At 42.8% G+C, this 14,851-nt stretch overlaps 1 protein-coding gene across 2 annotated transcripts in view; it reads right to left on the bottom strand.

Moving 5' to 3' along the window:
- The window catches only part of SEMA3C (semaphorin 3C), a 189,392-nt gene extending 183,916 nt beyond the window's left edge, over positions 1 to 5,476 (bottom strand). Inside the window, exons 1-2 of one of the 2 annotated variants that reach the window (XM_088468803.1) lie at positions 5,049 to 5,476; positions 3,821 to 3,962 (exon numbers count right to left, since the gene is read on the bottom strand). In XM_088468803.1, the coding sequence (XP_088324929.1) occupies positions 3,821 to 3,923 (103 nt within the window). In that variant the 5' untranslated portion in view covers positions 3,924 to 3,962; positions 5,049 to 5,476. Of the gene's footprint in view, positions 1 to 3,820; positions 3,963 to 4,286; positions 4,310 to 5,048 lie in introns of those variants that run through there. The other variant, XM_088468804.1, reaches the window with a different exon arrangement.
- Between the last annotated feature and the right edge of the window lie 9,375 nt (positions 5,477 to 14,851).

The raw sequence follows: 14,851 nt of genomic DNA, 5'->3' as shown, positions 1-14,851 counted from the left end.
AATGGGTACTAGCATATTTTGATGTCCCTAAAGTAATTTTTGAAAAATTCTGCATTTGTGCACCTACCACTATAATTCTATTCTAGAAAACATCTGCCGCATACTTGCAGAATAGCCCTGAACCTATTTCCCTATTGTTAAACAATTTTTTCCCATTTTTTTTTTTCACCCCAATTTTTAAATACATTTTTTGGGATGTCCCTATTTTTTTAAAAAACTTTTTTTGACACAGTTCTTTTTTAAATGTCATTCCCAGGGGTGCAGGCTATTTTTTTTAAGCCTGCACCCCTAAACCCCAATTCTGCACTTTTTTTCGACACCTATTCAATGGTGAAAACTTATCCCCGTTTTTTATCAAAGACTTTTCAAAACTGCGATAAGTCTTTGAAATTGAATACGGTGTAAAACTAAAACAAGTGATATTAACGCAAAAACGTTAAAAAGTGCGATATTAACGCAAAAAACGATGTTAACGCACCCATATTGAATACCCCTAAAAGACTTTTCAAAACAGCGATAAGTCTTTGAAATTGAATACAGTGTAAAACTAAAACCTGCGATAATGATGTCATACCTCCGATATTAATGCAAAAACGATGTTATCGCACCCATATTGAATACCCCTGTAAATCATGTATTCCAACAGCTAAAATAATCATAAAACTCATAAAATAGACAGATGATCTAGGCATAAATGTATAGGTCAAGCAGACACTTTTAGAAACCATGGATTGAGTTTATCCAAACATGCTCTCCAAATCAAAAGATTTAAATTCTGTAAGAAAAGCCATTCAGAAGTTGGGAGGCTTGAAATCTTCAGGAAAACCAACTTTCATGTTATACACAATATGAAAATGTGTATTCATTGTAAATTTTCACTACTACTCTGACCAAACACTGCAGAAGGGAGTATAACCCCAGAGCAGCATGGGTGGCAGTTACATAGGACCCTCTCAGCTGCCAGGTGCTATAGCAGCCACTGCCCCAGTAATTATGTCACTGGTTCAAGATCTGACACATGATGAGTTCTTTGCTGCATTGCAATTATTTACTTATGTAAACTTTTTTTTTATAAGACATGTCAGTAGTCAGTGCATTATTAGTACAGATGAGGTTGCAGCAAAGTTTCACAAAGATCAAGTGTCGCAGAGGTTCAAAGTGTCAGGGACACAATCTTCAAGTTCTACTTTGCTTCACCATGCCACCCAATACCATTCCGCCATTTACTTTTAAATTCACACTTTGAAGAATTTATAGTCTATGAACAAAGCTGGGACAATGACAATCAATTCATTATGTTTCATGGTGCAGATATGATATGACTGGGAACACGTTAGGCCAAATTCTGTTGTCAAAAAGTGAAAAACTATTTCCAAAAGCAGAATGAGGCCAAAACTATATAGAATCATTTTTACATGGAATAATCTTAAATTTCTAATTATTGGTAACCAAACCAGCTAAATCCACAGCTGTAGACCTCCAGTCATAAACAAGGCTCTAAGGTTTTTGCAATTGGTAGGCCAAGCTTGCAACTGGTAGCAGCACTTCTGAATGCTACAGACTATTAAGACAAATTCAAAACATACAGTACATGATTTGATTGCCACCATCCAAACCCACCATAGTAGTGATCTCTAACACATTTTTGCAAGCAAGTGAACAGTCCACAAGGATATTTTACCGTAAGCCTCAAAGCAATTGTAGTTGCACCAGTAAGAAGTTTCAAATAAAAAATGTGTCCACATACACCTTACTTCCTTGCACGTTAAACAGCCCTTCTAGTCGCGCCATGCTGTGGCATGACTCGGTAGTCTCGGTCGTCTTTTCATGCAACTTTTTACCTTCACATGCAACTTATTCGTAAAGCAATGTGAATAGAATGCACAAGCAGCTTCTGCTGATTAAAATTATATCTGGCATGCCTATATACTGTGTGCGACTGCGGTTATATCTGAACCGCTACATTATAGTGTCACAGTCGCTGACACTGTAATGTAGTATTTTGCATGCAGATACACCCTCAGCCGCATACAGAATATAGGCATGCTGCATATCATTTTAATCAGCAGAAGCTGCTTGTACATCCTTTTGACATCACTTTGCGAATAAGACGCATTTGAAGGTAAAAAGTTGCACAAAACAATGCTCAGCCCTTCCAAGTTGCATGGTGCTCACGCGTTATGCTTAATGCGACTTGTAGCACATGGAGAATAGATGTACAGTATGTGGACACATCTGTATATTTAATATATTGGCTTCTACATGTCTTCAACTTTTTTTAAATGTATTGCTTTATTGTATCTTTTATACTGTGTTCTGAGCTTTTTTGAAATATATTTATATCATTAGTCACAGCTGTTTGTTTTTTGCATCCCTGGGAAACAAAACTAAACAATAGGAAGTAAATAATGAAAAAACAATGTATTTAGTAAAAGTTGCTTGATGGTATGTGTAGGCCAATACAGATCTTGGTTAATACAGATAGGATAATTTGGGAACATTTTAGCATTGATAGTGAAAATGATCACCCATTTCAGTATATTTATATAAGGCTATGCTCAGGCAGACGTTATTTGGAGTGTATCTGAAATACTTTGAAATTTTAGATATAATATCGACATGGTCCTAAAACACCTCTCCATTCTCCTTTATAGGATTCTGAACGTGTCTGCTGTGTGTGAGAGATCATTACTTACTGACATCTCTGCAAAAGGAACTTAGATAATGTGCAGTTAATTTAATCTTCCCACAATACACATACATGAATAAAACCATATGTTATCATCAATGTGTTATTGTGAGTGATATAAAGCTTACATTTGCATTTAGCCCAATGGGAATGTTACAGAATCAAATAGTAATAATTATTTATAACTATATTGCTGCCCCAGTACTTTATATTCTTCTTTCCCTCCATTCAGTTTAAATGTAGTTCTAGTTTAAGAAATATTTGGTTATTCAGAGACAAAAATGGATTAATTAGTACAAAACTGTGCCAAGCCCAAGCTACCTACCTTTTCATGTTAGTTAAAGTATACATCTAGTTATAATAACCTTGTACTGAATCCAGCATGCAGTAGCAGAAGAATCAATCACCAGCAGTCAGTGCAATGACCAAGGGCCTATTTAATTATAGATCGCAACTGCAACAGCGTACGCAGATCAGTCGATGGTGCATACTGCACATGCACCGCAGTGAGCGTGCGTGAGTTAGCATTGCGAGCGCACTGCGATCACTTACGCAGATACAAAGCCATCGCAGAATGAGTGACGGGAGGTCAGTGTTTGGGGGTGGTGACATGGGAGTAGTAGGAGAAACGCAGGTGTGCCTGTCCGTTTGAGTGCATTTGCATGGGCGTGCATAAATTAGCCACTGCGACGGCATACGCAACTTGTGTATTCACTGCGTACAACGAGGTTTGCAATTTCTGAGTAAGGACAGACCTGCTGTAATTGTGTGTGAGGAGCCGATGTTACTCGATGTAAACGATTTCAAGATATTACAGATGTGAGATAGCAGTAGTGGGCGTCTCTATGCTGGCTGTGCTATAGCTATGCGATTGCATTCATTAGCATATTATTACAGCAGACCTGCGTGCATAATCACAGCTGCGATCGCAAAGAATAAGGCCCCAAGAAAGTTGTTCTGGCATGAGTGTCTGCACTCTTATGCTCATTAAGATTTATACAGAAGTACATACTTATAATGTACTTATTATAATATCCGGTATCTTCCCATCATCTTTTACAGATTTTGTTTAACATGATAAATAATACCTAGGGCTATTGAGCTTTTTAGATAAATATAAAAATTTCTTACCATTGAAAGTCAAAAACACTCTTGCCTGTGGCTGCGGAGTTGCCATGGCACAGCTGGTGTAAACAGCTAGCCCCATCAAAACCTGGATTGCCAAAGATGCCATTTTTTCTAAATATATATATTTTAATCCAAGCCACACAACCTGTAAAAGAAATAGGTAGTTACGTCTAAATATAACAACCAAAATATAAAGTAAATTCAAACCCGGAAATATAATTCAGTTATAATATGTGAAAGATAACTCCACCTGCTGGAAATACAATCAAGAAAAGAAAAAGCAAATTGGTAAACTTTGAATGTGAAGTGTCTGTCCCTTTAGCCTGTGTTCCATTATGGCAGCTCAGAGCATGCATGTTTTATCTTTCATAAACAGGTACTACCTTTGTACTAATCCTACTTACTGTGAGCAAGTTACTGGTACTTATAATGCTAAATAACAAGCGTGGCTATAGCAGTGTAAACATACTAGGCTTAACAGACGCTTTCCCAAAATTTTCTCAGCTGCAATAACATCTTGTGGATTTCTCTTCAAACAGAACACACTTACTGCACCATCCAAGAGACACTACTATAAGCTAAAGCAAACTGACGGTCAACTCTCTAAAAACAGGGTTCCCATGCAGTGGTATTAGCATTCACCTAGGAACAGCAGGATAAGCTTCACTGCATGTCAACATGAAGAAAATGAGTTTAAGGACTGGTGTCAACTTCAAAGTCAAAAACATATGAAGGCGTAAGTGCCTTTAATGAACTAGTCTCCTTTTACATGTTGTATCACTGATACAGGCAGTAAATGTCAGGGCATGTGAGCTACAGTTTCAATACTTGCAAAGAGATAGTTTTTAATTATTTTTTTTTTAAAACATAGTTTTACAGTTAGTTAACAATTCCAACAGGTATATCTACTTAACCCCTTGTTAGATATGGTCACATCCACATTAACCCATTCCTGTGTATTAGATCTGGGTAAAAGTAGGAGCATTTCTTGATGAGTTTCTCTAAATGATAAGAAATAACTGAGACCCATCTGTCCCACCAGCCTGGGCTGCCCAGAGCTTTATCTGTGTACTGCATTTATAGGCTCAGCGAGATGCAGGTGTCTGATCCTATATGGACACACTCACGTCCTGTCAGTACAGGGATCCGACCAGCCCACGTTACCACAAAGCCCACATGAGGCTGCCTGCTATAGCTTTCCACAATAGAAGGTGTTTATTTATTAGCTTACCCAATTTTTTAAGCAATCAGAAGAGCTCAGACCTCAGTCCTGGACCCACATGTTAGGATCAGGCTGCTGCTGTGATATTTCCTCCAGAGCGTTTTAACATTGGAAACTCTGTTGTTAGAGTAAATCCCTGGTGCTGCGCTGCCTGCTGATTTGGAAGAAGGGACTTGGTGGTGCAATAATCCCTGCTGCCTCTTATTACGCCTGGGAGCTCTTCTTTTCAACGCGGAATCCGTCCTGAACCTCACGGTGAATGGAAAGTAGCCGAGTCTTTGACAGTCTGAGAGGCAGAAACCTTGGTTTCCAATTACACAGCCCTGGCCCCGCTGTACAGTAACTGCTGCCCTACGTCTGTAAGCATGAGCCTCACACAGATTGTGAGCTGAGCCAAGGGCTGATCAGCCTCTCAGCCAACAGAGCTAATGCTATGCTGCTGCTGCTACAGTACATTATGTCAGCCACACCCATCATCCACACAGGGCGCCCTGCCTGACAGAAAGTCACATCTGGGTGCAGGAACAGTACTTCATGTGCCGGACTCCCTGTGTACAAATAACCGTGCATTTTATGCTAATCTCCCTTCCCAGATGCACCCATCCACCACAGCTGCTGAGAAGTGGACTATGCAGAATACTGTGAAAACAATTGTGTACTCATTTTATCATTCTATCTTACGGTTACCACCCCTCCTCCTAACTACAGTCTGTGCCCATTTCTCCCCATTGTGCACCAATGTCCCATATAGATTGCAAGCACATACAACGGAATCGGTATGAAATACCGCCGGCTCAATTCCCGGCAGCGGCAGCCCGACACTGGAACAGATCCCGGCAGCGGCAGCCCAACAGCGCTGGAAATCCTGATCGTCCCTAGGTAAGTATTAACTAACCTACCCCCCTAACCCTAACCCTTCCTTAGGGGTGCCTAACCCCAAGTGCCTAGCCCTAATCCCCCCTCTAAGTGCCTAAACCTAACCCCCCCTTCCCCGCTGCCTAAACCTATGTCACCCGGGTGGGGTGCCTAACCTCCCCCCGGGGGTGCCAAACCCTAACCCTCCCTCCCCCTAGCCTAAGCCTAACCTTCCAGTGGGGTGCCTAACTCTAAGTCCTCCCTGGGAGCCCTAAACCTAACCCCCCCCACGCGGCTGTCCGCTCGCGGCGCCCGGCGTCAGGGAAATGAGCGGCGTCTACATCTAGACGCCGGGCATTTCACCCTCGCCGGGATATGACAGTCGGGAAGCTGGCTGTCGTTAAAATGTCAACCGGGTTCCCGATTGCATCCCCATACAAGCATGTCCATCTCTTTGTCTTCCCTATATAATTATGTATGTACAGTATCTAAGTGAATTTATATACTGTCCATACTTCTGTCAGTTTTATCCCCTTGTATGTGCTACAGATTCCTTGTGGCACCTTATAAATAAAATAATAATACAAATAATTGCAGTTTTCAATTTATATCAAGAATACGGTAAAAAATTATTTACCTAATAGCCAAATTCCTTTTAATATCATTATAAAATAGTTATTAGATCTGTCAGTATTTTGTTGTCTACTGTTATTCTGAATGTTTGACTTTTTTGGGTTCATTGTCTCAGGGCCTTTACTAGGGGTGTGCGATTGGTGCCGTCGTCCAGAGAGCAGGGCCCTGTAGGCGGCACCGTCGATGCCCCATGGCCTTTGCTTCTGGCTAGTAGGGTGGTTGGAATGGCACCCTGCAGCCAGTAATGCTGCGGTAGTGCTACCAGTAGGGATGTAGTCAGGAAGCCGGTGGTCTAAATGCCGACCGCCGGCTTCCCGACTGTCAAATCCCGGCAAGGCACTAATGACAGGCGTTGAAAACCCGACGCCTGTCATTAGACCTATACCGGGAGCCCGACCGAAGGTAAGCAGGGCGCCGGGCGCTGACAGCCGTGGGGTGGGACGGTTAGGTTTTAGGGTGTCAGGACTGCGACTATTTCAGTACATAAAGATATATTGCTTTTTCCAAAGTTCCTTTGTGGTCATTGGAGGAGCTATCCTGCTTGCTGGCATTCTTCACATACAGGGAATAGAGAGTTAAAGTGATCATATGTTTCCAAGGTGTTGTCAGGTTGTGGGATTCCTAGATTGCTCATTATTTCAAACCTGATTCCATTTGGGTCACATGTTCTGAACTTCCTATGGATCACAGACCTCTAGTATAAAGCCTGTTACTAACTGTGTCTCAGTGTCTGTGCAACGTTACTTTCAGGTCTTTCTTGGACTCCTGCCAGATCCCTGCTGTGCCTATGGGTTGCTGTGGACTTTGCTATATCTCCGCTCATGTTCCAGCTAAACTTCTGATGCCAGTTACCAGCTGCACTACAGAGCTCAGCATAGTCATTGCCTAAGTATTGCTTTTGCTCCATTGCTGTGGTTTCACCTTTTGCTGCACTATTTACTTTACCTGTTGCCTCTCACTCCCTTGGACATCGAACCCATCTTCATTACAGTTATCAACTGCACCATTACAGTTATCACCGCATCGCGGGGCTCAACCCCGTTCTGGATTCTAGTCACACCGCAGGGCTCAACCCTGTTCCGGAACCACACCACTTCACAGGGCTCAACCCTGCTTCAACCTTCATTGCATCGCAGGGTTCAACCCCGCAACAGATTCTAGTTACACCGCAGGGCTCAACCACACCGCTTCACAGGGCTCAACCCTGCTCCGATCTCATCGCATCACAGGGCTCAACCCTGCTCTGACCTCAATGCATCACAGGGCTCAACCCAGCTTCAACCTCACAGCATCACAGGGCTCAGCCCTGCTCCCTCTATTACCGCATCACAGGGCTCAACCCTGCTTCGTCTTTTCACCACATCACAGGGCTCACTCTGCTCCGGATCTCCATCACTACAGGGTTCCACCCAGGTGAAGCTCCTCTTTACCATCCTGAGGTGTTAGCCTCATACTGGACTTGGGGTTCCCTACCATATTAACTTTTCTGTGTTAAAGACTATATGGGGGGTTTTCTCCTGTACTTATTATTACTTATGTGAACCTCAGTGTTGTTGAGACTTTATGTGAGACGTTGCTATTATATTTCTCCTGTGAATAAATTCTATTAACTTTTATTCCGTGCTATTGAGATTTAATTAAAAAGTCATTCCTAAAGCCACCCCAGTTTATTGTGCCTAGTAGGCCTGCCTCCTCCCAGGAGTCTCAAGTGTCGGCAGCCATGACATAGGGCTCCCGGGGGGGACTTAGGTCTAGCCTTTCTGGAAGGGGGGTTAGAGTTAGGCACCCCCGGGGGGGGAGGTTTATGGTTAGGAATCCCCCCCAGGGAGACATATGTTAAGGCTGCGGGGACAGGGGGGTTAGGCTTAGGCACTAGCTGGAGGAGGTTAGGGTTAGGCACCCCTAAGGGAGGGTTAGGGGGGGAAATATGATAGGTGCTTTCTATTTTGCATGGGCATATATGTGTGTTTTGTACGTGAGATGGAAAGTTGTTTCTGTTCTATTAGGGAGGGTTTTAAAGTTTTAGAAGAGTGATGGCATATAATGCTTTCAAAAAAGTTTTTTTATACATGGCAATAAGTGTATGTAACATATGCATGGTGTACATTGGGTACATATGCTACTGTTATTAAAGTTATGCACTTATTTTGTGATTAGTACAGTATAGAAAAATGATGTGGGTCAGGCATGTGGTTGCTTTTAATCATTAGAGATTAGGGATTTTGATGCATTAAGAGGTGGTAAATGGATCTAATAGCCTAGGGAGTTTAAGAGTGTGGTTCATGAATTTGATAATAAGCTAGCCTAAAGAAGTGAGTTTTCAGGGCACACTTGAGGTTGGAAGCTAGAGGAAAACTGTTGTGTATGAGAGGACATTCCACACAGTGCATGCAACCAGGAATGGGAGCAATACATGCGGCAGATAAGCACAGCTCCTGGGCGAGGTGTGTCAAGTTGGGACATATTTTGAGACAAGGAAAGAGACAGTTATTCACATTACTTAGTGTTCGAATCATCAGTTAAACTATTTAACCCAATCAGACACTTGCTTCAATTGTCTAATGTACAGTAGATAGATAAAAGGTAATTGCTTATTGATTGTAATCAATTTTATGCAGATTTTCACCTTTGGGCAATGTTAGTTGATAACGGTCACTGTCCTAAAGATGTGAGGTTCAGCTCCCTGTAATGGATGAAAAATGTATGTTAGAGATGGTATGTAGTCAGGAACCTGGTGGTCGAAATGCCGACCGCCGGCTTTCCGACTGTGAAATTCCTGCATTGGACTAATGACAGTCATCTAAATACCGACGCCTACCCTCAGCCCCACGCCAAAATCCCGATGCCCGGCATACCGAACGTAGGTAAGCCAGCCGTCGGGACCTGTTAGCCGCGGGGAGGGCGGGGGTTAGGTTTAGTGACTCCTGGGAGGATTTAGGTTTAAGCTTCCCCCCGGGAGGGTTAGGATTAGGCTAGGGGAAGGGGGGTTTAAGGTCAGGCACTCCCGGGGGGAGGTTAGGTTTAAGCACCCCCCGGGAGGGTTAGGTTTAGGGTGCGGAGAGGGGGGGTAGGTTTAGGCACCCTTGGGGGGAGGTTAGGGTTAGGTACTAGGAGGGACGTTAGGGTTAGGCACTAGGGGGAGGTTAGGGTTAGGCACTAGGGGGGAGGTTAGGGTTTGGCACCCCTAAGGGAGGGTTAGGGTTGGGGGGGAGAGGGGAGGGCTAGGATACTTACCAGGCACCGTCAGGATCTTCATCTGCCAGACTTCTGGCGTCTGTATTTTATGTAATACCGATTCCGTTAAAGATTAATAATGAGACTCATTGCTCCACATGGGAACTGTCAGTATCCAGAGCCAATCAGCGGCAGCTTAACATTAGCGGCCACTCATTGGCTGGGACCCACGTGGAGGAGCCACTCATTGGCTAAGTCCACGTGAGTCCCAGCCAATGAGCGGCCGCTAATGTTAAGCCGCCGCTGATTGGCTCACGCCCCGGCACTAATGATAGCTCAAAGCCTGAGCTGTCATTAGCATTGCTGTAACAGCATGCTGGAGCGTGTTGTTACAGTGTATCCGGGGCTCTATTTGGATTACTGCGGAGAACATCGTGGGACAAAAGGTGAGTATTGGATTTTTTTCAGGTACTTCCAATGGATACTTTACATTGAGAAGGGGACGTGAACATCTGGCAGCAGGTAAGTATGTGTAAGTGTGTATGTATGTAATAAATAAATATTTTCATGGTGTGTGTTGTGTTTTTTTACACATTTCTTTACAGGTGAATTACACATACCAGTGGGCCCATAATGCCTCGCATGCTGGTACTTGTGGTTCTACAAGTACCAGCATGCGGGGGAGGCTTGCTGGGACCTGTAGTTCCACTGTAAAGACAATGTGAATTTTCTATTTTTTACACACTACACTATAAACCCGCCACCCACCCCCCAAGGGTGGCAGGGATAGCCTCGGGCTATCAGCCTAGGCCAAGGGTGCCCTGGAGAGGGGGTCCCCTTTATTGGGGGGTCCCCAACTCCCCAGGGAACCCTGGCCTTGGCTGACTAGCAGTCAGGGCTGATGCTGCTGCTGGGGGGCCCTGTGAAAGGGCTCCCCTGGCTGTGGCATCAGCCTCCAGCTAGAAAGGGCCCAGAGCTGGTTTTAAATATAGGGGGTACCTCACGCCAAATTTTTTAACCCTATATTTAAAACCAGGTCTGGCCCTGCTGCCTGGTGCTGGTTCTTAAATTATGGTGGAACCCTACACATTTTGTTCCCTGTAATTTTAAGAACCAGGACGGCTGGCAAGTTCGGGGCTGGTTAAGCTTTAGGGAGACCCTATGTAATTTTTTTAAAAACTTTTAACCCGTTTTTTACAGGTACAACACAAGCAGCTTACACATATCTCACTGACATGTGCAGGCTGCTTGCTCGGGAGAGTTTTGCAGAGAGAAGACACTGCAATCTCGGGTGAGTCATCTCCTGCAAAACCTGCTACTCGGGGGAGAAATCTCCTGCAAAACCTGCTACTCGGGAGAGAAATCTCGTTCTGCTTCACCATCGGCCATCTCACTCTCAGCTAAACTCACTTCTTTGTAAATTTGCGAGTTTCAGGAGCTTCAAATCACCCGAGTTTATATGAAGTTAATCGAGTTGAAGAAAAAAGCAAACTCTCCCAGACTAGATTCTTAGTAAATTTACCCCTAAGAGTATTCAGGGTTCTTTTTATTTATTTTTTTCACTTAAAATTATGTTACATATCATAGATATGTCTGCATAGAGGACAATAGATAAATTCTACATACATTATCAGCAGAGAGCTGACTTTAACAGAGAGCAATAATGTCTGGGGGGTACATTTATAAATTACAGAATTTATTAGAGGCAAAACCCCATAAACTGCTACCACTTTCAGCTTACAACAAGTTACTGTACCACCCTGGTTTTTGCATGTAAAAATATAAGCAGTGTGATATGTTAACCTGCAGTTTGAAAACTGCAGGAAAACTTTCTGGAAGAAATGCCAGAAAAATAAGTTCTGACAGGCAGTCAGTTTCTCTTGTTAGTAGAACAGTTCTGACAGGCAGACAGTTTCTCTTGTTAGTAGAACAGTTCTGACAGGCAGGCAGTTTCTCTTGTTAATAGAACAGTTCTGACAAGCAGGCAGTTTCTTGTTAGTAGAACAGTTCTGACAGGCAGGCAGTTTCTTGTAAGTAGAACAGTTCTGACAGGCAGGCAGTTTCTTGTTAGTAGAACAGTTCTGACAGGCAGGCAGTTTCTTGTTAGTAAAATAGTTCTGACAGGCAGGCAGTTTCTTGTTAGTAGAAAAGTTCTGACAGGCAGGCAGTTTCTCTTGTTAGTAGAACAGTTCTGACAGGCAGGCAGTTTCTTGTTAGTAGAAAAGTTCTGACAGGCAGACAGTTTCTTGTTAGTAAAATAGTTCTGACAGGCAGGCAGTTTCTAGTTAGTCGAACGGTTCTGACAGGCAGGCAGTTTCTTGTTAGTAGAAAAGTTCTGACAGGCAGGCAGTTTCTTGTTAGTAAAATAGTTCTGACAGACAGGCAGTTTCTTGTTAGTAGAAAAGTTCTGACAGGCAGGCAGTTTCTTGTTAGTAGAAAAGTTCTGACAGGCAGGCAGTTTCTTGTTAGTAAAATAGTTCTGACAGACAGGCAGTTTCTTGTTAGTAGAAAAGTTCTGACAGGCAGGCAGTTTCTTGTTAGTAGAACAGTTCTGACAGGCAGGCAGTTTCTTGTTAGTAGAAAAGTTCTGACAGGCAGGCAGTTTCTTGTTAGTAAAATAGTTCTGACAGGCAGGCAGTTTCTTGTTAGAAGAAAAGTTCTGACAGGCAGACAGTTTCTTGTTAGTAAAATAGTTCTGACAGACAGGCAGCTTCTTGTTAGTAGAAAAGTTCTGACAGGCAGGCAGTTTCTTGTTAGTAAAATAGTTCTGACAGGCAGGCAGTTTCTTGTTAGTAGAAAAGTTCTGACAGGCAGATAGTTTCTTGTTAGTAAAATAGTTCTGACAGGCAGGCAGTTTCTTGTTAGTAGAAAAGTTCTGACAGGCAGGCAGTTTCTCTTGTTAGTAGAACAGTTCTGACAGGCAGGCAGTTTCTTGTTAGTAGAAAGTTCTGACAGGCAGACAGTTTCTTGTTAGTAAAATAGTTCTGACAGGCAGGCAGTTTCTAGTTAGTCGAACAGTTCTGACAGGCAGGCAGTTTCTTGTTAGTAGAAAAGTTCTGACAGGCAGGCAGTTTCTTGTTAGTAAAATAGTTCTGACAGACAGGCAGTTTCTTGTTAGTAGAAAAGTTCTGACAGGCAGGCAGTTTCTTGTTAGTAGAAAAGTTCTTACAGGCAGGCAGTTTCTTGTTAGTAAAATAGTTCTGACAGACAGGCAGTCTCTTGTTAGTAGAAAAGTTCTGACAGGCAGGCAGTTTCTTGTTAGTAGAACAGTTCTGACAGGCAGGCAGTTTCTTGTTAGTAGAAAAGTTCTGACAGGCAGGCAGTTTCTTGTTAGTAAAATAGTTCTGACAGGCAGGCAGTTTCTTGTTAGTAAAATAGTTCTGTCAGGCAGGCAGTTTCTTGTTAGTAAAATAGTTCTGACAGACAGGCAGTCTCTTGTTAGTAGAAAAGTTCTGACAGGCAGGCAGTTTCTTGTTAGTAGAACAGTTTTGACAGGCAGGCAGTTTCTTGTTAGTAGAACAGTTCTGACAGGCAGGCAGTTTCTTGTTAGTAGAAAAGTTCTGACAGGCAGGCAGTTTCTTGTTAGTAAAATAGTTCTGACAGGCAGGCAGTTTCTTGTTAGTAGAAAAGTTCTGACAGGCAGATAGTTTCTTGTTAGTAAAATAGTTCTGACAGGCAGGCAGTTTCTTGTTAGTAGAAAAGTTCTGACAGGCAGGCAGTTTCTTGTTAGTAAAATAGTTCTGACAGACAGGCAGTTTCTTGTTAGTAGAAAAGTTCTGACAGGCAGGCAGTTTCTTGTTAGTAGAACAGTTCTGACAGGCAGGCAGTTTCTTGTTAGTAGAAAAGTTCTGACAGGCAGGCAGCTTCTTGTTAGTAAAATAGTTCTGACAGGCAGGCAGTTTCTTGTTAGTAGAAAAGTTCTGACAGGCAGACAGTTTCTTGTTAGTAAAATAGTTCTGACAGGCAGGCAGTTTCTTGTTAGTAGAAAAGTTCTGACAGGCAGGCAGTTTCTTGTTAGTAAAATAGTTCTGACAGACAGGCAGTTTCTTGTTAGTAGAAAAGTTCTGACAGGCAGGCAGTTTCTTGTTAGTAGAACAGTTCTGACAGGCAGGCAGTTTCTTGTTAGTAGAAAAGTTCTGACAGGCAGGCAGTTTCTTGTTAGTAAAATAGTTCTGACAGGCAGGCAGTTTCTTGTTAGAAGAAAAGTTCTGACAGGAAGACAGTTTCTTGTTAGTAAAATAGTTCTGACAGACAGGCAGCTTCTTGTTAGTAGAAAAGTTCTGACAGGCAGGCAGTTTCTTGTTAGTAAAATAGTTCTGACAGGCAGGCAGTTTCTTGTTAGTAGAAAAGTTCTGACAGGCAGACAGTTTCTTGTTAGTAAAATAGTTCTGACAGGCAGGCAGTTTCTTGTTAGTAGAAAAGTTCTGACAGGCAGGCAGTTTCTCTTGTTAGTAGAACAGTTCTGACAGGCAGGCAGTTTCTTGTTAGTACAAAGTTCTGACAGGCAGACAGTTTCTTGTTAGTAAAATAGTTATGACAGGCAGGCAGTTTCTAGTTAGTCGAACAGTTCTGACAGGCAGGCAGTTTCTTGTTAGTAGAAAAGTTCTGACAGGCAGGCAGTTTCTAGTTAGTCGAACAGTTCTGACAGGCAGGCAGTTTCTTGTTAGTAGAAAAGTTCTGACAAGCAGGCAGTTTCTTTTTAGTAGAACAGTTCTGACAGGCAGGCAGTTTCTTGTTAGTAGAACAGTTCTGACAGGCAGGCAGTTTCTTGTTAGTAGAACAGTTCTGACAGGCAGGCAGTTTCTTGTTAGTAGAAAAGTTCTGACAGGCAGGCAGTTTCTCTTGTTAGTAGAACAGTTCTGACAGGCAGGCAGTTTCTTGTTAGTAGAAAAGTTCTGACAGGCAGACAGTTTCTTGTTAGTAAAATAGTTCTGACAGGCAGGCAGTTTCTAGTTAGTCGAACAGTTCTGACAGGCAGGCAGTTTCTTGTTAGTAGAAAAGTTCTGACAGGCAGGCAGTTTCTTGTTAGTAAAATAGTTCTGACAGACAGGCAGTTTCTTGTTAGTAGAAAAGTTCTGACAGGCAGGCAGTTTCTTGTTAGTAGAAAAGTTCTTACAGGCAGGCAGTTTCTTGTTAGTAAAATAGTTCTG

This window comes from Taudactylus pleione, unplaced genomic scaffold, assembly GCF_031769625.1.
Source record: "Taudactylus pleione unplaced genomic scaffold, aTauple2 ptg000086l, whole genome shotgun sequence".
Classification (NCBI taxonomy): Eukaryota; Metazoa; Chordata; class Amphibia; order Anura; family Myobatrachidae; genus Taudactylus; species Taudactylus pleione.
Note: the sequence above shows the minus strand (reverse complement) of the source record. Positions and strands in the feature narration are given on the sequence as shown.